Raw genomic sequence first — 22,404 nt, 5'->3', positions numbered from 1 at the left:
AGAATGCATTCATGACCCATTCCCTATGGTCCTTTTTTTAACAGAAAACCCTATGGTCTTTTTAAAAGTATTGGAGTGGAGAATCCCAACGTGTTTCGCCCTCTGGGCTTCCTCAAGGGATATACCATCCACTAAAGGGTCATGGCACCTATAGTAGTAGCCAAAAATAAACAAGAGTGGAGTACCATATAAGGGAAATTAGATGGTTACTACCCCAGTGTTTCAAAAGGAGCCAGATAGGTTAGGAGCTGTGAGTGTCCTGCCCACGTGGCTCAGGCCAGAGCCATGTGGGCAGGACACTAACTGCTTGTGAATAATTTTCAGCCCAGGGATTACACCCTGCAGTGAGAACTCTATACGTTTTGTGTGGGTGTTGCTGGTATTACATTATTTTTTCTTCCCTGTTTACCTCCCGTGGTCACTTATGGTCCTAACCTATCTGGCTCCTTTTGAAACGCTGGGGCAATAACCATCTGAAATCCCTTATTGAGTACTGTAGTTTTGTTTCTTTTTGGCTACTGCTATAGGTGCCATGAACTTTTAGTGGACAGTATATCCCCTGAGAAAGCCCAGAGGGCAAAACACGTCCACTCCAATATCATGATGAACTAAAAGGACCACAGGGAATGGTTCATGAATGCATTTTACTATATATGGACACGTTGTTGTTTTTTTTAAATCAATTTTCTATTCTATTCTATTTTAAATACTGTTCATTTTAACGAATGGAAGTCCTATTTCCATTTTTTGCAAATGAAGGGATGCAGTGCATTATTGAAATGATGATACACCCACACTAACCTATGTTGAAAATAAGAAATATGCTTTTTGCTTTATTATCTACTTCAAATCACATTGCTAATTGCACATTGTACTTGGCTGTAGCCTAAATACTGAAATTTGCACTTAAAACATTTTTGTTTACTTTTGGAAATGACAGTTAAAAACTCAACTGTGTCAGTAAATTTTTATTGTTGTGTCAGTGAATTTTAATCAGGTAGGTTGGCAACACTGGTTACAGGAAGTGGATAAATGACAAATCTACTGGCAGGATTTAACAGGTAATAAAACTATGCTATGGAGGGCTGAGAAAAATTAAAACTGCTGTTGTCAACTAAACCACCTGAAAGTGTGTTAAAGTGGACCGTCACTCAAAAGTTAAAGTGTCACCATTCCTCCTCCCACCCCAGTCACACACTCCCACTTCCTCAATTTGTGCCTAGGCAAAAATTAAAAACTAGGCACGCCCCTGCCCCCTCCTCGAACACTTTGCACACCCAGGAGGATGCAGAACCAGTCCCACAGCACCATGCAATCTTGTGCAGAAGCTGGCAGCAATTCATAAGGAAGTTACAGTTGAGTCCCATGCCCAAGACAGCACTGGGGATCCACAATGGTAGAAAATCTGGCTGTGGGATAACAGCACTGGTAATTGCCTGATTATTAAAAGTCTGCAGCAGCTGAGAGGCTGTGTCAGGGGCACCCTGTAGCAAGGCAGATGCTGGGACTTGCGCACACGTGTTCCTATGAGCGCCCGCCGGGCAACAAGGCGTGCGTGAAAAACATGCGGCAGGCGCGTGTGCGCGTTAACTGTGCTTAGCGCCAATGACCCTTTAAAAGGACAGCAGCTTCGCTAGTGCAGTGCTGTCTGATCTGCAGCTATACCTGAGTCCTGAACCTGTACCTGCCTTGATACCTATATTGACCCGGCTCTGTTTGACCACCTCTGTCTTCTCCTATCTGACCCTGGCTTGCCTTGACCCTGCTGAACCAGTACCTGCCTGACTTCCCGCTGCTAACCTCTGCCTGTCTACTGACTATTCTATGCCTGCTGTATTACATATCCGATTATCCATGTTGACCCAGCTTGTCTCACCCATCTCCAGCATCTGCCAGTGCCTGGGGTCGCTGACCCACTTCTGCAACCACTGCCTCCAGCTGCTACGGTGAACCAGCATTCCCTACTCATCTGTGCCATCTGCAGCTGATCTCACAGGCACTCCTACCTCAATGCTCTCTCGCGGGCACTGTTTCAACCCCAGTGGTCTCCGAGCCAGGGCTGTAAGACAGGTCTCCTTCTCCTGTCAGGTACATGACAGTATTAGACAGCCATGTCTGAGCCTACAGATGGAGCTTTACAGATGGATGGACTTTTTCAACCTCTTGCAGCCCTAACGCAAGCTGTCCAATCATTACAAGAAGGGCACCTTAAGCTAAAAGAATGAGTACAGACATTAGCAGTTCCTGCCAGCACTGTTACAATATCCTTTGCAACGCCTACGCAGACTGTTCACACTCCTGAGAGGTTCTCAGGGGACAGAAGCAAGTTTCGGGCCTTCCACAACATATGCCAACTGTATTTTGCTTTGCAACCCCGGACTTTTTTTACTGGAATTTGCCAAAGTGGGATTTATAATATCATTGCTTAAAGGGGAGCCCTAGACCTGGGCCCACCGGTTGCTTGACGAAAATAGTGAACAAATGCATGCATGCCATGTCATCCTTCTTTGATGCTATGTCCCTGCTTTTATGTTGATCCACAATGGACTACCATGGCAGAGACTGCTCTCCGCGTGCTCCAGCAAGGCCGCAGAGCGGCAGAGGACCAAGTCAAGGACTTCAGATGCTGGAGAGCAGACACCCAGTGGAATGATGCAGCTCTATGACACCAGTTTCGCATGGATCTGTCTCAAAACTTGGAGGATGAACTTTCCTGAGTGGGCATACCCAACACTTTGGAAGGACTTATCTCCCTAGCAATTCAGATTTACTGACATCAAGAGCTCCAGTTTCTGCCCATTTCAATTCATGTATCAGTTTTGGGTTGGTGACTCAAGAAACACCCCCACTACCTGTTATTTCTTTCTCTCAACCTAAAGAACTACTGAGTTTTGATGCCATTATATCCCCTCTGTTCCCTGTCATTTTGGGCCTGCCCTGGCTTCAAGCCCATAATACCCTAATCAATTGGATGGTGGGAGAAGTTAAGTTCCTATCACAATAATCCTGGAAACATTGTATACCAGAACTCCTCCGGCACACTTTTTATCAGTTCCTTAATGTCTTCAGTAAATGGGGAGTAGACACCATGCCTTCCCACCGTGTCCAGATGACTACCCGGTTGAGCTCCTGCCCAGGGCTGAGATTCTGTTTGGACGTATATTTCCGCTGTCAGAACGGGAACAGGAGGCGCTAAATGAATATGTTGATGAGAATCTCAAAAAGGGGTTCATCAGCCCGTCCACCTCCCCAGCAGGAGCCAGGATATTGTTTGTAACAAAGAAAGACCATTCCCTCCATCCATGTGTGGATTATCGGGAGTTTAATAAAAACAACCACCACCCTTTGCAATTATTGTCACTAAACTGGACTTGAGAGGAGCTTATAACCTGATCCGCATTTGAGAGGGGGGTGAGTGGAAGACTGCCTTCCATACCAGATTCAGACATTTCCCGTACTTGATCATGCCTTTTGGACTCTGCAATGCTCTTGCCACCTTTCAGCACTTTATCAACAATGTGTTTTGAGATCTACTGGAACTTTTTCATAATCGTCTACCTGGACGATATTTTGTTTTTTTCAGGGTCTCTTGATCAACACGAGAGCAGGTCAGTATTGTGCTAGGCTGGCTCCGGCAATACAAACTGTATGCAAAACCAGAGAAGTGTGAATTTCAGCGGCAGAGCATCCAGTTTTTTGGGTTAGTGATCTCCACAGCAGGAGTTAAAATGTATCCTCAGAAGGTGTCTGCCATACTGGAGTGGCATGTACACACAGACAAGAAGGGGGTACAACGTTTTGTGGGGTTTGCCAACTTTTATAGAAAGTTCATTAAAGAATTCTCTGCCATAATCACCCCCATAACACAAATGACTAAGCAAAACCTAAGATTCTGCTGGAACCCTGAAACACATGATCCTTATGAAACACTAAAGAAATGTTTCACCTTAGCTCCAAACCTCAGGCATCCTGATCCATCTTCACCTTACATCCTTGAGGTGGATGCATCTGAAACAGCAGTAGGGGCAGTTGTTTCTCAGCGGCAGGGGGTCAAGGACTTAATGTACCCTGTGGCTTTCTTTTCTCAGAAACTTTCACCAGTGGAGAAAAATTATGACATGGGAGATCGTGAACTGTTGGGCATCAAAGCAGCATTGGAGGAGTGGAGGTACTTGTTGGAGGGCACAGCCCATCCTATACTAATATACACCGACCATAAAAATCTAGAGTATTTCAGATCTGCCAAGTGACTGAAGCCATGGCAAGCTCGATGGGCCCTGGTTTTCTCTTGATTTTTCTTTTCACATTCTTTTCACATTCGGCCTGAATCAAAGAACATAAAAAAAGACACTCTGTCCCATATGTACGAGGATCCCAAGTACTTGGCAGTTGCAAATACCATCTTGTCCGCGGGAAACTTTCTATGTTGCAAACGGATCTTCTCTCACAGATCAAACAAGCTTCCACAAACATTCTTAGTCCCTCTGGAATGATCCTAACACCTAGAAATGGCTTGCTTAGGAGGGAGAACAAAATCTTTGTCCCAGAAAGTGCACAATTAGGGGTCCTGAGGGTGCTTCATGATCATCCGCTGGCAGGTCATTTGGGCATCCATAAAACTCTTGAACTGGTACGGCGTACATTCTGGTGGCCTGATTTGGAAGTTATTTGCAAAAAGTATGTGAACTCATGTTATATTTGCATTCAGAACAAGACAGCAAGAAGTAAGGCCTGGAGTCTGCTAAAGCCTTTACCTGTTCCTGATAGACCATGGAGGAAGATATTCATGGATTTTTAGTAGAACTTCCACCTGGTGAAGGATGCACAGCATTCTTTGTAGTAGTAGACTGGTTAATCAAGATGGCCCACTTTCTGCCTTTGAAGAGCACCCCATCTGCTATGAAAACTTCCTGAGTGTTTGTTAAAGAGAATGTTAGGTTAAATGGGGTCCCTGCAAACATTACATTAGACTCAGATTGTAGTGTACAGTTCACTTCATGTTTCCGGAGAGCCTTATGTGAAGTGCTGAAGACTGAATTTGCCTTGTCCTCAGCTTACCATCACCAAACTAATGGGCAAACAGAGAGGACCAAACACTTGAACAGTACAATCGGTGCTTCACATCTTTTGCTCAGGATGATTGGGTATCATTACTACCATTAGCAGAATTTGCCTACAACAATGCCAATCACTCAGCTACAGGGCAATCCCCTTTCTTTGGCAATTATGGTTTTAATTTGTCATTTCTGCCTGATTTAATTTCAGTCTACAGTTATGGCAGTCCAGAATACCACGGATTGCTTGTACTGGTACAGCGATCTGTCTGTTTTTTTTTTTCCATTCAGACCTCTGGTTGACCAAAAAAACACTGTCAGTATGTACCCAGCTTAATAGGAAAGTATAAGTAGGATTATGAGGAAGCTGTCTGTTATTACAATGCCTGTCTAACTGCATATTTATTTCTGTTAATTGGATTGGGCTTTATGGCTCTTGAGAACTCCAGTGCTGAAATCTCTGCTCATGAGCTCCTGATCTGCTAAGGCCGTTACATTGGGGCCCCACTCTTCCTGTTGGGTTTTAATTTGTCATTATACATTTTAAAAATGTAATGAGAGAAGGAGAGAATATACTAGATCGCATGTGTCAAACACAAGGCCCATGGTCCGAATCCGGGCCCACCTGGCCATTCCACGTGGCCCTTGCAGCTGTGGCATCCCCCTCATCTCCACCACCATCTTGTCTCAACAGTCGGCAGCAGAGTAGGACAGAACTCCCGCAGATCTAGCGCCTCTCTGTGCAGCCACAGCACCTCCTCGTCTCTGACTCCCCTGGTCTCAGCATTCAGCTGACTCCAGCCCTCCTCTGGACACTGCACTTTCTGCTTCCCAGGTCCACCCCAGCTTTTTCCCAGCAGCAGCACAACGTAAGGGGTGCACTGATATGTAAGGGAGGGTGGGGGACTCTTGAATTATGATGGTGGGGGGGGCTCTTTACATCTGATGTAAGGGGAGGTGGGGGCGCGATGGACATTTAGTCTAACAGATACAACCGGCCCTTTGATAGCAACCATAATGCTGATGTGGCCTGTGGTGAAATGGAGTTTGACACCCCTGTTCCTAGATTGTGCAGGAACAGGGCAAGGAATCATGCATGAATCTATCCAAAAAGGCAGCTGGAGACTCCATCTACAACAACGGTAATAGCTCCACCATCTTGGCAGAGTTTCTCAGCATATGCATTGTATGTATGACTTTCAGCTTTTTATCACATCACCATTCCAATCACCAACAACACATAAGACCTGGAAATTTTCACCAACATTTCAAGCACGTGGACTCAGCAGGCAATTGCACAATGTCCTGTTTACTGGTCACGCTTCACGTCATAATTTCTATAACAGACACAGTCTGGAGTTGGAATGTTTGAGACCCTCGTACTGTAATTATCAGGTGGTCTAAAGGATCTTTGGTAGTGTATATATATATATATATATATATATATATATATATATATATACAGTGGTTCAGTACGTCACAAAGCTACAAATAAAAACGACACCTCTCTGAAATAACAGGCTAAAACCCAAGGAGGGAAAAAGGCAACACTTTTCCATTCTGAGAACCTGATGTCTTTGGAGCTTCCTACGATGTGATGGAGCATCTTTAACTGCAAAAAACAAAAACAAAAAAACTGACCGACCCATTGTTGATTCTATGTACAACCCCTGTGGATGCTGAAGTCACAGCGGCGGGCTGGGAGCTTGCAGGTAAATGTTCGGTGCTCCTTTGAGGCATCACAAGCCTAATATGTCCTCTAGAAAAGCTAAGGAGGCCTTCTAGTTTTAGCTTATAGATTAGCTTATTTATTATCCTTGGGATAATCTAGAATTTATCCTAAAGTGCTTTTGATACTTGGTAAGAGTCCATCATGGATGACACAGGCGGAGGGATCAGAAAGCATGTTCTGATATCCGGTCTGTGCTTCAGCCCATAATGCTAGATCTGGCTAAGATATGTCAGCCAGGTCATCTCGTTGGCCGTTACAGGCCAGGGGCATGTGTGGCCAAACATTGGGGCACCATTATGTCAAAGATAATAGACCTCAAGTTTGACAAGGGTTGGTTAAGAACTCATCAACATCTAAACTAGCAGCTAATGAATTCTTTCAAGTTAGGATTTTACACAACACCTTTAGGATGTTACAAAGAGCCCAAGTAGGCCTTGAAGTTAGTGTGTCCTGGTTCCACTCTTAGCAATACTACTACTGAAACTGGCAACAATTCCCCATTGGCACAGAGATTATTAGTTATGCCATCATTAAATGTTCCTCAAGAAGTAAAACTGCTTCTTCCCAGTGAGTAACTGCTCTTATCAGAGTTAAGTGCTGCACTAGAACCTCTAGAGGTAATTTCATTTCTCCGGCCACAAAGTCTTCCACGTCAGCTTCCGCCGCTCTACTAAGCGCTGGTGGGACTTCTGGTGGCTGAGAAGGCTGGTCTTTTGCCGAAAGCTCTTGCCGCATTCGAAGCAGACAAAGGGCTTTTCCCCCGAGTGAGTCCTTATGTGGACAGTCAGGTGTGAGTTGACGCTGAAGGTTTTGTGGCAAATGGGGCACTGGTAAGGGCGTTCCCCAGTATGGGTCCGGAGGTGGACCTTCAGATGGTAGGATTTGGTAAACCTCTTGTTGCACACCTGGCAGCCATAAGGCCGTTCTCCTGTGTGGGTACGGTGGTGGACCTTCAGGTGGGCACTCTTGTGGAAGCGTTTCTCGCATACGAGGCACTTGTAAGGGCGTTCCCCTGTGTGAATTCTCTGGTGGATCTTCAGCTTGTAGGAGCTAGTGAAACCTTTGCCGCAGTCCCCGCACAGGTATGGTGCAGGGCAGCTTCGAATAATGGTGGAAGACGAATGGGCGGGGACAATGTACTCATCTCCTCGACCTTCCTGTGTATCGCAGTTCCAAGTGGCATGAACAGTCTGATGCAAGAGAAGGGTCTCGCTCTCGCTGAAGCTCTGCTGGCACTGTGAGCACTGGAATGGTCGCATCTGTGTGGGGCTTGACGGCTCGTTGAAGTCGTACGTTTGCTCGGAAATGGGCTGACCGATCCTGAATATGGACTGGCATTTTCTGGGGCGTGGAAGGCGAATGGGGGATGGGTTATCCCATTCCTCAAAAGAGCCATTTTCCAAGGACAGACCATTGTGTTGAAGGTCTGACAGATGGTCCTCAGCGGGACTGCTTAAGAACCCATTATCTGGAACAAGAAGAAGAAAGATCAAGGTTATATGGAAAAAGGAAAACCAAAATCCACTTTTAATCTTTGCAGTGATTACCCACTTTCGGATCAGTGATGTACTCATGTGTCGCTGCACTTCAAGTGGTTATAACAGTATGATGCCTGGCATCATCCCAATACCGTGTTTTAAAGTCGGCAGTCAGCTCTCTTGTAAAAGCAAAGCTAACTAGCCGGTGGAATGTTCTTACAAGCAGCAGGAAGAGACTCCCACCCCTCCTCCCTGCAGCTTTCTCAAACTCTCCCATCCCATCAGGAGACTCGAACGACCAGCTGGCACTTACGCTAAAAATGAGGATTGTACATACATTTTTAAAGCATCTTCAGGCCGATCACATGACTCGCGGCTGCTTTACAACTTCGCGACAGGGCTTCCGTGGGGAGCGGCTACGTGACCTCCCCGGCTAATGTCAGAGCGAGATCTCGGCCCCTCCTCCAGTATCCATGTATCGGAGCTGTAAAGCGGCCGTGTGTCACGTGACCGGCCTGAAGATCGCCCTAACTAGGTATTTACAAGCCTCGTTTTTATAAAAGACTTACACAGTGTGGTATGCCTGCCTATAATAGAAGGGCTGGCAGTCAGTTCTAAATTTGAGTTCACAATCACTATAAAGTGGTTGTAAAGGTAGAAGTTTTTTTTTTACTTTTTGCTATAATAAATATCCAAGCAAAAAAAAAAAGTAAAAAAAAAATAATGTCTTTATCAGTTTAGTATTCTACATATTTTTGGTTAAAAAAAAAACAAAAAATCGCAATAAGGGTATATTGATTGGTTTGCACAAAATTTAAAGTAATATTTTTTTACTTTCTGCTATAAAACATATCCAATAAAAAAAACAATGCCACCCTGCAGCCATATAAGTAAGTTATATGGGTGGCAAGTGGTTAACCACTTAAGCCCCAGAAGATTTGGCTGCTGAATAACCGGGCCATTTTTTTGCGATTCGGCACTGCGTCGCTTTAACTGACAATTGCGTGGTTGTGCGACGCTGCAGCCAAAAAAAAAAATTTACGTCCTTTTTTTTTCCACAAATAGAGCTTTATTTTGGTGGTATTTGATCATCTCTGCATTTTTTATTTTTTGCGTTATAAACAAAAAAAGAGCGACAATTTTGAAAAAAACAACACAATGGGGGTTATTTACTAAAGGAAAAGCCACTTTGCACTGCAAGTGCTCTTGAAAGTGCACTGAAATTGCACTTGGAAGTAAAGTCGCTGTAGATCAGAGGGGGACATGCAAGGAAAATAAAAAACAGCATTTTAGCTTGCACATGATTGGATGATAAAATCAGCAGAGCTTCCCCTCATTTCAGCTCTACCTTTTAGATTTAGAGCGACTGCACCTCCAAGTGCACTTGAGGTGCAAAGTGGATTTGCCGTTCGTAAATAACCCCAAATATTTTGTACTTTTTGATATAATAATTTTTTTCTCAGTTTAGGCCAATATGTATTCTTCTACATATGTTTGGTAAAAAAAAAAACGCAATAAGCGTATATTGATTGGTTTGCACAAAAAATATAGTGTCTACAAAATAGGGGATAGATTTATAGCATTTTTATTATTATTTTTTACTAGTAATGGCGGCGATCTGCGATTTTTATCGGGACTGCGACATTATGGCGGACACATCACGTCCCTGTTCTGCCTCTCGTGTCTGCGTTCGGTGGTGGCCAGCAGTCATCGTGACCTTCGGCCACGAGCATTGGCAACCCCGCAGTGCAGCGGCGACTGCGCGACTGCTATCCCACTTAAAGGAGCCGACATATAGCTACGACGGCTCGCAGTAAAATGACGGCGGCTGGTTGGCAATCAGTTAAAGAGTGACATATTTCTCATCTATTTACCCCCCATAACATCCTCTTTTATATTTTATAGGGGGAAAATTATATTGTTCTTGTGTGCACTAAAATTTATTAAAGTGTATTGTTTAAAAAAATAAAATAAAAATTCCACACCACATAAAAAATTGCAACACCCACCATTTTATTCTCTATGGCAGGGGTAGTCAACCTGGGGCCTCCAGCTGTTGCAGACGTACAAGTCCTATTACGTAATTGTAACTGTCAGTTTTGCAATGCCACATGGGACATGTAGAGTCATGCTTGTACCTGCGAGCCTTGCAATACCTCATGGGAAATGTAGTTCCACAACAGCTGGAGGGCCACAAGTTGCCCATCCCTGCTCTAGGACCTATAGACTTACCAGTACCAGTCCAGTCAGAATGAATGAGCCCAGCATCATACAACCCCCTTCCTGCCAGCCCAGGGTGTCGAGCGCCAACCCTCCACTGAGGTGTCATCAGGCTGCCCGAACTCACAGGAGAGTGCTGACAGGGGGTCTAACCCTTCCCTACTAAAATAAAGAAAAAATATTGGCTTTAAATACAAGTCAATAGACAGGGTAACTTTTAATGAGCCTGTTTTTTAATAATCCCCCTTTGTAAAGCCTGCATAATATTAAAAACTTTCAGGAACTAATTTAACCACTTTTCACCCACGCGATAGCAGAAATACGCCTACAGTGCGGGCTTTCAGTGCCGGGGGGGGGGGGGGGCATCCATAGTTGTCCTCCTGTGATCACTAAGTCCTTCGGACTCAGCTGATCACAGAGAAGGGTAAAGGGCCCATCACAGCAGCCCTTTACCACATGATCAGCTGTCAGCTGTCACCGGCTTCTGTTTACTTCCGTGATCAGCTGTCAGCCAATGACAGCTGATCACGGACGTAAACAGTAGCCGGTTATCTGCTTTTTTTTTCTCTTTACAATCAGCGTGAGGAGAGAAGAAAGCTGGCAACCGGCTTCTGTTACAGGGACATCGGCCCCAATCTGTACCAACCAGTGGCGCTAATCAGTGTCAACCAGTGCCGCCTATCATTGTCCACCAGTGTTACCTATCAGTGCTGCCAATCATTGCCCATCAGTGCCTCATCATCAGTGCTGCCTATCAGTTCCCTTCGGTGACTATCAGTGCCCATTACTGGCACATAGTGCCCACTAGTGCTGCCTATCAGAGCCCATCAGTGCCTCATCATCAATGTCACCTATCAGTTCCCTTCAGTGACTTCTATCAGTGCCCATTACTGGCACATAGTGCCCACCGGTGCTACTTATCAGAGCCCATTAGTGCCTCCTCATTAGTGTCACCTATCAGTGCCCCCTCATCAGTGTCACCTATCAGTGCTCTTCAGTTACCTCTATCAGTGTCCATTACTGGCACATAGTGCCCACCAGTGCTACTTATTAGAGCCCATCAGTGCTCCCTCATCAGTGTCACCTATCAGTGCCCATCAGTGCAGTCTATCAGTGCCCTTCAGTGACTTCTATCAGTGCCCATTAGTGGCACGTAGTGCCCACCAGTGCCGCCTATCAGAGCCCATCAGTACAACCTCATTAGCGCAGATCAGTGAAAGACAAAATTACCTGTTTGCAAAATTTTATAACAATGAAAATTGTTTTATTTCTAAATTTTCCATCTTTTTTTGTTTCTTTACCAAAAAATAAGAAACCCAGTGATGATTAAATACCACCAAAAGAAAGCTCTACTTGTATGAAAAAAATGATAAAATGTAATTTGGGTACAGTGTTGCATGACATTTTTGTCATTTAAAGTGTGAAAGTGCTGAAAGTTGAACATTGTCCCAGTAAGCAAGTGGTTAATCACTCACTGAGCAAGCAGCTTCTTTATCTTTTAATCCTTGCCCATGTTCCAGTTTAAGTGGGTGCCCCAGGTTTCATGTTTCAGGGTGGCTCGTTTCTCTTGCAGCATCCTATGGAGTCGCCCTTGCATGCAGAGACTTGCGTTTTGTCCCCTACACTGTGTTCATCAATAGAACACACAGCCCTATAGACTAGGATAGGAAGACACTCCCCTGCTTCTCCCTCAGTTCTCCAAGTTAAAGCCCAACTCTGGGCAAATGTTTTTGTTTACCCATGCAGTGGGGCTGTGCCTACACTGCATGGGTTAACTGCTTGTTTTGTCCAGGGGTGAACACAGAGCTCACCCCATCCTTTGACCCTCCATAACAAAACGCTCTCCCACATCCAGCGGTGGACTGGTCCTGATGTGTACACATCCAGAGATGGTCTACGGGCATGATGACATCAGGGACAGTCCACCACACAAGACCGCTGGACCACGGAGGGGCAGGAGCCACAGGGACTGGTCTTGAGCTGGGAGGATCGGAAGATTAGGCTTTTTAAACAAAGGGTCAGTTTACTGTCCTTTAGACTTTAGGGGGGCTGAACTGTGGCCAGTGGGAGCAAACAAAATTACATAGCGCCTGTGGGTGGGAGGAATAGTGCCCCATCATTGGTATCAGTGGGAGAAATAGTGCCCCATCATTGGTGTAATTGGGAGGAATAGTGCCCCATCATTGGTATCGGCGGGAGGAATATAACCCCATCGTCTGTATCAGTGGAAGGAATAGTGCCCCATCATTGGTGTCATTGGAAGGAATAGTGTCCCATTGCTAGTATCAGTGGGAGGAATAGTGCCCCATCATTGGTGTCAGTGGTAGGAATAGTGTCCCATCATTGGTATCAGTGGTAGGAATAGTGCCCCATCATTGGTGTCAGGGGAAGGAATAGTGTCCCATTGCTGGTATCAGTGGTAGGAATAGTGCCTCATCATTGGTGTCAGTGGAAGGAATAGTGTCCCATTGCTGCTATCAGTGGAAGGAATAGTGCCCCATCATTGGTATCAGTGGGAGAAATAGTGCCCAGTCCTTGGTGTCAGTGGAAGGAATAGTGTCCCATTGCTGCTATCAGTGGAAGGAATAGTGTCCCATCATTGGTATCAGTGGAAGGAATAGTGTCCCATCATTGGTATCAGTGGTAGGAATAGTGCCCCATCATTGGTGTCAGTGGAAGGAATAGTGCCCCATCATTGGTATCAGTGGTAGAAATAGTGCCCCATCATTGGTGTCAGTGGAAGGAATAGTGCCCCATCATTGGTATCAGTGGAAGGAATAGTGCCTCATCATTGTGCCTGGTGATCTGGCCAGTAACACACCCCCCTGTATTATGAAGGAACACAGCATTGCCAGTGTGGGGGGAAGGGAGTGATAGAAGTACTAGCACAGGGTTTACTAAATTGCTGGCCGTGGTCCTGACCGGGACCAAGTGACCGTGTTGTCCAGACTGTGGCTGTGCCACTTATTAGCTGGGTGTCGTCTTGTGGGTTTCCCGCTCGGCCGCCACTGTCATCCTCAGAGCAGGGCACAGGCGGGGTGTGCTGCAGATCTGCATAGGGAGCAGAAGTCTTTTCACGTTAACAAGTTAATGTTAATATAACAAGTTGGGCAGTTCCCTCCCCTCTGTACAGATCTTCAGCACCTCCTGCTCCTGCCCTGCTGTGAAGATGACAGCGGCAGCCAGCTGAGAGACCCAGGAGAGGATACCCAGTTAATAAGCGCCTCTGCCCTGTCCTGTTAAAGTGGTTGTAAACCTCAGACATGAAATATGAACAAAGCATATCCCTCTATATTGTGTACTTGTCTCAATAAGAAGCACCAGGTGTCATTTCTGCCTGCTGTTTCGTTTATCTATCTGCATGAGTCACTTCTGACAAGTTTTCCTGACACCAAGAGTAAAATGGTGTCAGAGAAGGGGCCTCCAGCAGATTGACACCCTCAGCTCTGTTGCTGTGTGAAGGTGTGTGTGTGTGTGTGGGGGGGGGGGGGGGGGGTTGTCCCTTCCCTCCAATTAGCTGTCAGAGCTCTCCTCACTGAGATCTGCAGAGTGTAACTTTAGCTCTCTAACCCCTTTTTCTGACAGCTCAGACAAACTTTATAAACTCTGCACTTTGAACAGCTGTAGGCAAGAAGACTGCAGATAAACATGTACAAACTATGTAGGAGGATTTGTTTAATCTCTGTGTATCACCTGAGGCCAGTCACTTCACTAAGTATATGTAAGAATTTACAAACACTTTAAGGTAATACTGTGCAAGTGATGTTGCCAGTAAAAGAGGGACTGCAATGTAAGGGATGAAAAGGGGAGGGGGGTATTACTGCAAGGGGACGCTGTAATATGAAGGATAACTGAGAACACTTTGTGACTTCTCCAAAGGGGACACTGTAATGTGAAGGATAACTGAGGACACTATAGGACTTCTCTAAAGGGGACACTGTAATATGAAGGATAACTGAGGAGACACTATGGGACTTCTCTAAAGGGACACTGTGATATGAAGGATAACTGAGGACACTATGGGACTTCTCTAAAGGGCACACTGTAATGTGAAGGATAACTGAGGACACTATGGGACTTCTCTAAAGGGGCACTGTGATATGAAGGATAACTGGGGACACTATGAAACTTCTCTAAAGGCGCACCGTTATGTCAAGGATAGCTGAGGACACTATGGGACTTCTCTAAAAGGAAAACTGTAATGTGAAGGATAATTGAGCACAATATGGTACTTCTCTAAAGGGGACACTGTAATATGAAGGATAACTGAGGAGACACTAAGATACTTCTCTAAAGGGGACACTGTGATATGAAGAATAACTGAGAGCACTATGAGACTTCTCTAAAGGGGACACTGTAATGTGAAGGATAACTGAGTACACTATGGGACTTCGCTTAAGGGGACGCTGTGATGTGAAGGATAATTGAAGACACTATGGGACTTCTCTAAAGGGGACACTGTGATATCAAGGATAACTGAGGACACTATGGGACTTCTCTAAAAGGAAAACTGTAATGTGAAGGATAATTGAGCACACTATGGTACTTCTCTAAAGGGGACACTATAATATGAAGGATAACTGAGGAGACACTAAGATACTTCTCTAAAGGGGACACTGTGATATGAAGGATAACTGAGAACACTATGAGACTTCTCTAAAGGGGACACTGTAATGTGAAGGATAACTGAGTACACTATGGGACTTCTCTTAAGGGGACACTGTGATGTGAAGGATAACTAAAGACACTGTGACTTCTCAAAAGGGTCACTGTAATGTGAAGGATAACTGAGGACACTATGGGACTTCTCTTAAGGGGACACTGTGATGTGAAGGATAACTAAAGACACTGTGACTTCTCAAAAGGGACACTGTAATGTGAAGGATAACTGAGGACACTATGTGACTTCTCTAAAGGGGACACTGTGATTTGAAGGATAACTGAAGACACTATGGAACTTCTCTAAAGGGGACATTGTGATATCAAGGATAACGGAGGACACTATGGGATTTCTCTAAAGGGGCAGAGTTACAGTATGTCAAGGATAACTGAGGACACTATGGGACTTCTCTAAAGGGGACACTGTGGTGTGAAGGATAACTATAGACACTGTGACTTCTCAAAAGGGACACTGTAATGTGAAGGATAACTGAGGACACTATGGGACTTCTCTTAAGGGGACACTGTGATGTGAAGGATAACTAAAGACACTGTGACTTCTCAAAAGGGACACTGTAATGTGAAGGATAACTGAGGACACTATGGGACTTCTCTAAAGGGGACACTGTGATTTGAAGGATAACTGAAGACACTATGGAACTTCTCTAAAGGGGACACTGTGATATCAAGGATAACGGAGGACACTATGGGACTTCTCTAAAGGGGCAGAGTTACAGTATGTCAAGGATAACTGAGGACACTATGGGACTTCTCTAAAGGGGACACTGTGGTGTGAAGGATAACTATAGACACTGTGACTTCTCAAAAGGGACACTGTAATGTGAAGGATAACTGAGGACACTATGGGACTTCTCTAAAGGGGACACTGTAATGTGAAGGATAACTGAGGACACTATGGGACTTCTCTAAAGGGGACACTGTGATTTGAAGGATAACTGAAGACACTATGGAACTTCTCTAAAGGGGACACTGTGATATCAAGGATAACGGAGGACACTATGGGACTTCTCTAAAGGGGCAGTTACAGTGTGTCAAGGATAACGGAGGACACTATGGGACTTCTCTAAAGGGGCAGTTACAGTGTGTCAAGGATAACGGAGGACACTATGGGACTTCTCTAAAGTGGACACTGTGATGTGAAGGGGATCTGTGAACACTGATATAAAAGGGAAAGGGGGGGCTGTGATGTTACTGGGAGTTTAGATGTAAAGGGAACTGAGAACACAGATGTAATGGGGGGCTATGATGTGGAAGGAGGGCTGAAGACACTGATGTACAGGGGGGTGACTGTGATGTAAATAGAAATTGTGAAGGGAGACCTGGGGATTGTGATGTAAAAGGGTTTTGATATAAAGGGTTGGCTGAAGACACTGATGTATGGGGGAGGTATTGTGATTTACAGGGGGGCTATGATATGTTATAGTGCTAACATTAAATTCAGACCTCTGCAGGAAGACAATTTTACAGAGCAGACCTGCATGATTTTAAATCCAAGACCTTTGTACTAGCAGATTTAGATAAACTAGCAAACTGAAGATTCCATCTAATACTGTATAAGTGGTAACAGCAAACTTTTTCTTTCTTTTGGGGATAAAATCTGATCCTTGTAAGTACCCCAGTCATTGGTTTATCTCAATACTCTAACTGCTACATCTGTGGAATAGCTTATTCTGTTGAAAAACAACAGTCTTACTTCTGGGACAGACTTGCTTACTTCAGGGAAGCAACACTGAAAGTTGTAAACTGCAAATACTTGGGTAAGAATTTTAACTCCTTCCTGCCCGTCCTATAGCAGAATGATGACCGGGCAGGGGTCCAGCAGGATACACTGCTCATGCAAATCCTGAGGGCCTGCAGCGTGATCACTGGTGAGGTGTGTCGCTCTGACACACTGCATCTCTGATCTTGGTAAAGAGGCTATGACATAGGCCAGTGATGGCGAACCTTGGCACCCCAGATGTTCTGGAACTACATTTCCCATGATACTCATGCACTCTGCAGTGTAGTTGAGCATCATGGGAAATGTAGTTCCAAAACATCTGGGGTGCCAAGGTTCGCCATCACTGATGTAGGCTCTTTACTATGTGATCAGCTTGTCCACTCACAGCTGATCACTTCATAACCAGGAAGTGTCGGTTATCGGCTTTCCTCTATTAGTGCTCGACAGGGCACGACTAGAGGAGAGCCGATAAGCGGCTCTCCTGACGGGGGGTTTGCGCTGATAATCAGCGCATTATCAGTGCAGGTTCTTCAGGGATTCCAGGCAGTGATGCCCAGCAGTGCCCGTCTGTGATGTCAATCAGTGAAAATCAGGGATGCCAGTGCCCATCAGTAATGCCTGTCAGTGCCTCCTCATCAGTGCTGCTGATCAGTACCCATCAACGCCGTTCATCAATGACTATCGGTGCCACTCATCAGTGTTGCCCATCAGTGCCCAACAATTCCACCTATCAGTGCTGTATATTAGTGCTGCCTATCAGTCTCCATCAGTGCCAACTCATCTGTGCATGCTTCATCAGTGCTCGCCAGTGACAAAGAAAAGATACTTATTTACAACATTTTATAACAGAAACAAAGAAAAACTTTATTTTGTTTTCAAAAATTGTTTTTTTAATTGTAACGCAAAAAAATAAAAAAACATAGTAGTGATCAAATACCGGCAAAAGCAAGTTCTATTTGTGTGAACAAAACGATAAAAAATTTCATATAGGTACAGTGTCGCATAACCGCGGAAATGTCATTCAAAATGCGAGAGCACTGAAAGCTGAAAAATTGGCCTGGGCAAGAAGGGGGTAAAAGTGCTCTGTATTGAAGTGGTTAACAGTTTACTTTGGAGTTTTTATTTTATTGTGCTCAATGTGTTAAGCTAAAAACACTGAGGGCTTAAAACTGCTGTTTTTAATTGTCGCCCTGGATTCAGGTACCCACCTGCCCAGCGGATCCAGAGTTACGATCCGCCCATCAGGTGCAGCAGGCCGGGTCCTGCGCCGTCATCTTGGTCCACCTCAATCATCATCCGATTTCTGCAGCTCTGCCCACCAGCTGCCTATAGTCCCTAACCCTGCAGCCTCCTGGGATATGTGACGTGGGATCCCAGGAGGCTGAAGCAGCAGGGACGCGTCATTCTCGCCTAGGTGAGAATGACAGCAGGTGGGTGGGGACAAGCATAATTATTATTTTTTTTTTTAAATATGCCAATTTAAATAGCGGCGGGTAGAAGCAGTGTTTGGAGCCTTAAGCGAGCTTTAAATGCTTACCTTTGTCCCTGTTACAGCAATCTTTACTGTGTGGCACTCCCCAGCACCCTTTCTCCCGAAAGTTTCCCCAACAGCTCATTTCCTTAGTTTGCAGGCCCCATTAAAGTGGATGTAAACCCTTACATATACCTAGTGAAGTGACTGGACTCAAGGTGATACACAGAGATTAAACAAATCCTCCTACATACATTGTACCTGTTTATCTGCTGTCTTCTCTTCTCTGAATCCATTCAAAGTCCAGAATTTATAAAGCTTGTCTGAACAAAAAGGGGATGGAGAGCTGAGACACTCTGCAGAGCTCATTGGGGAGAGGTCTGAGAGCCGATTGGAGGGAAGGGACACACCTCCCTCCATATAGCACACAGGGACAGAGCTGAGGCTGTCAATCTGCTAGAGGCCCCTCCCCTGTCACCATCTTTTTGTCAGAAGTGATTCACGCAGACAGCAGAGGAAGGAGGCAGCACACAAAATTGATTAGTGCTGGATTGAGACAAGTAAACACTATAGAGCAGTGATGGCGAACCTTGGCACCCCAGATGTTTTGGAACTACATTTCCCATGATGCTTACCTACAGTGCATGCGCATTATGGGAAATGCAGTTCTAAAACATCTGGGGTGCCAAGGTTTGCCATCACTGCTATAGAGGGATATGCTTTGCTCATATCTGAGGTTTACAACCACTTTAATAATTTTGTGTGATTATAGGGACCAGTTTACTAAAAGGTGAACTTGTCCTTCAAGTTCCCAGTAATATCTGGACATCTGAGAGGTTGTTGATAACCAGAAGTACGTTTATGATGGGTACGTTTGAATATCAGGATCTGCAGTCTTTGAGATAGGTGTGGGTGTAGATGTGTTCCTGGTGTCTCCATCAATAGGTGTGCTACCAAGACTGAAGGAGCCACCAGAAGTGAGGAAATCTGGAATTTGGTCAAACTCAACCCAAGAGGGTGTTCCATATGACAGATAAGATGTCTTTTTATTTGGTGGTGCCCTGGTTTCCATGTGATTTTTGTTCTGTTGCATCACCTCAGAAAAAGCTGCAAGCTAAATAAAAATCTGCACCAGTTTTGATTTTTAACACAGGCCACTCCAGAAAGCCTGCCTAAAGCTGAGCCCTCAGCACAGCCTCCACCCTGATCAGATGGCTTCCTCTGGCAAGACTCCCAACATTGCTTACCCATATGGTGCTCGCTCAGCATCTCCTCATTATCTGTATCCGCCTCCTGGACGTTCAGCCAGAAAGGTTCAGCGTCGCTCTCTATGGTGACGGAGATGCCCGATCCTGCCGGGACATAAGAGGAGGGTCTCATCACCCTGAGATGCATTTCTTCTGCGCACCCAGATATTGGCATTGGAGGAGCCAGCCCACCCTGAAATTTTAGTTCTTGGTGGATGCTGGAGAGATGAACCACCCCCAAGTTTCTTTTATCTCTTGGGCACTCTGTTGTGTGGAATTTTGAATTACATTGTGACCATTAAGAGGGACTCTCGCCATCCCTGTGCCGGTTTTCATGGTCTGTACAGTTGCTGTACCCATTATGAGGGGTTCCCTTCATCCATGCTCTGAGTTTCCAGGTCTGCTTACCTACTGTGCCCATTATGGGAGGTTCTTACAATTGCTGGGTCTGAACAACTGCTGTGCCCATTATGGAGGAGCTCCCACCGTCCCTACACTGAGGTCCTGGTTTATACACCTACAGTGGACAATATGAGGAGCTCCCACCATCCCTACAAAGAGTTCTTGGCTTTATAAACCCACTGTGAACATTCTGAGGGACCCCACCATCCCTTCACTGAATTCATGGGACTGTACACCTGCTGTGGCCATTTTAAGAGATCCCACAATCCCTGTGCTGAGTTTCCATGTTTGTACACCTGCTATGCCCATTATGGAGGGGCTCCACCATCCCTGTGCTGAGTTTCCAGGTTTGTACACCTACTATGCCCATTATGGAGGGGCTCCACTATCCCTGTGCTGAATTTCCATGTTTGTACACCTGCTATGCCCGTTATGGAGGGGCTCCACCATCCCTGTGCTGAGTTTCAGGTTTGTACACCTACTATGCCCATTATGGAGGGGCAACACCATCCCTGTGCTGAATTTCCATGTTTGTACACCTGCTATGCCCATTATGGAGGGGCTCCACCATCACTGTGCTGAGTTTCTAGGTTTGTACACCTGCTATGCCCATTATGGAGGGGCTCCACCATCCCTGTGCTGAGTTTCCAGGTTTGTACACCTTCTGTACTCATTATGAGGCGCTCCCACCATCCATGCGCTGAGTTCCCAGGTCTGTTTTCCTGCTGTGCCCATTATGATGGGTTCCACCATCACCGTGCTAAGTCATGGGTCTGCATCATCCCAGATGAAATTTTAAAGCTACAGTTTAATCTGCTGATATGTTGTCTTTCCTGGTCGCCCCTCCCCCACCACCAACATGCTAATGACATTTTTCAATTAACACTCATTTCTTTTTGTTTCATAAAGTTTCATTGAATGGGCAAAATAACTAGGTACATATAAACGGTTAGCATAAGAACATGGCATTGTCAATTTTCATTGTAATTTCATGATGTCATCAGTGGGTTTCTGGGCTTCTCTCTACATAGCAGGCCGATCATGGCAAGATGGAGAGGGGGACTTCCCTGGATGAACAAATCCCAGTCTGGAGCAGTAGATAGAACTAGGAAGACTACATTTGAATGCAGACCACCTTGGGTTATGCCCACATGTGATTCTGAAATCCATGTGAATAAAAGGCATTCACGGATGGAGGTCCCTTTCATTGTGGAGCTTCCCTCACCCACCCAGGTTCAGCCTCTCCTGGTTTGAAGGCAAAGTATCATTTCTAATCCCATCATATCTACGGCAGAAAAGTATGGTTAGCAGAATGAGGAAGGGATAGAACTTCTGACAACGTTTCTATTGACATATGGAAACTTTTTAGGCTGCCTTGGATCCTTTGATCTAGTTTTATATAATTCTGAAATCTATAAAGCCTGACAAATGGATCTAAGATAGGGAAGAAAGGGATCTCTAATAATTTAAACAAAAAAAACTTTCCACAACTCTAAAACATTTTAAAAGATCGGTCAGGACTTTGGTTTTAAGTTTTTCTGGGTTGTTAACAGAGCTAGAGATTAGGTCAGGAGGATTTCAGTGCTGGAGTCACCAGGAGATAATAGAAACCAGGGGATGACTGAGCCCACTCAACGCCACCTATATTTAAAAGATATCTAAGCTATCCCCTTGAATGGGCAGTTAGTCCCTTTGGCCTTGACCACGTACCAGCCTCGTTGTCGGTATCCCCGGGCTCCGGATCCGGACAAGCCTCAAAGACCAGCTCATCCGGCTTTATTCTCAGACAGATATCCGTCTTCAGGATGGGGATCTCTGTATAAAACACATCACATTCTATAAACATATCATATTGCTCTGAGAGAATTACCTAGCTCACCTGCACCAAACTTCCTAAGGCTGTCATGGTAACAGTGAAGAGAGAAAACCGCTTAAGTTAAAAGGGGTTGTAAACCTTCAAGGTTTTCACCTTAATGCATTCTATACATTAAGGTGGACAAAACCTTCTGCACTGCAGCAGCCCCCCCCCCCCCCCCCACGGAGGCCCTCTTTTACTTACCGGAACCTGACTGCTCCAGCCGCTGTCTCGGGTCCTCACTGGATAGACTGATAGCAGCGGGAGCCATGGGCTTTCAATCAAATTCAGTGACACGAGAGCTGGGGGTGGGGCCGAGTCCCGCTGTCTGTGTCAATGGAAGCAGCAGCAGGACAGCTCTCCTACACCTAACTTCCTAAGGCTGTCATGAAAACAGTGAAGAGAGAAAACCACTTAAGTTAAAGGGGTTGTAAACCCTCAATGTTTTTCACCTTAATGCATTCTATACATTAAGGTGGAAAAACCTTCTGTACTGCAGCAGCCCCCCCACCCCCGGAGCCCCTCTTTTACTTACTGAAACCTGA

The 22,404-nt window shown here is 45.3% G+C and overlaps 1 protein-coding gene across 1 annotated transcript in view; it reads right to left on the bottom strand.

The window, feature by feature from the left end:
• Positions 1-802: 802 nt before the first annotated feature.
• Positions 803-22,404, bottom strand: part of LOC143989167 (zinc finger protein 783-like) — a 36,878-nt gene continuing 15,276 nt past the window's right edge. Inside the window, exons 6-8 of the mRNA XM_077489198.1 lie at positions 21,715-21,819; positions 19,603-19,707; positions 803-8,254 (exon numbers count right to left, since the gene is read on the bottom strand). Coding sequence (XP_077345324.1) covers positions 7,410-8,254; positions 19,603-19,707; positions 21,715-21,819 — 1,055 coding nt within the window. The 3' untranslated portion in view covers positions 803-7,409. The remainder of the gene's footprint in view (positions 8,255-19,602; positions 19,708-21,714; positions 21,820-22,404) is intronic.

The sequence above is a fragment of the Lithobates pipiens genome, unplaced genomic scaffold (assembly GCF_037356315.1).
Source record: "Lithobates pipiens isolate NorthernLeopardFrog02 unplaced genomic scaffold, aLitPip1_a1.2 Scaffold_18, whole genome shotgun sequence".
NCBI classification, from domain to species: Eukaryota; Metazoa; Chordata; class Amphibia; order Anura; family Ranidae; genus Lithobates; species Lithobates pipiens.
Note: the sequence above shows the minus strand (reverse complement) of the source record. Positions and strands in the feature narration are given on the sequence as shown.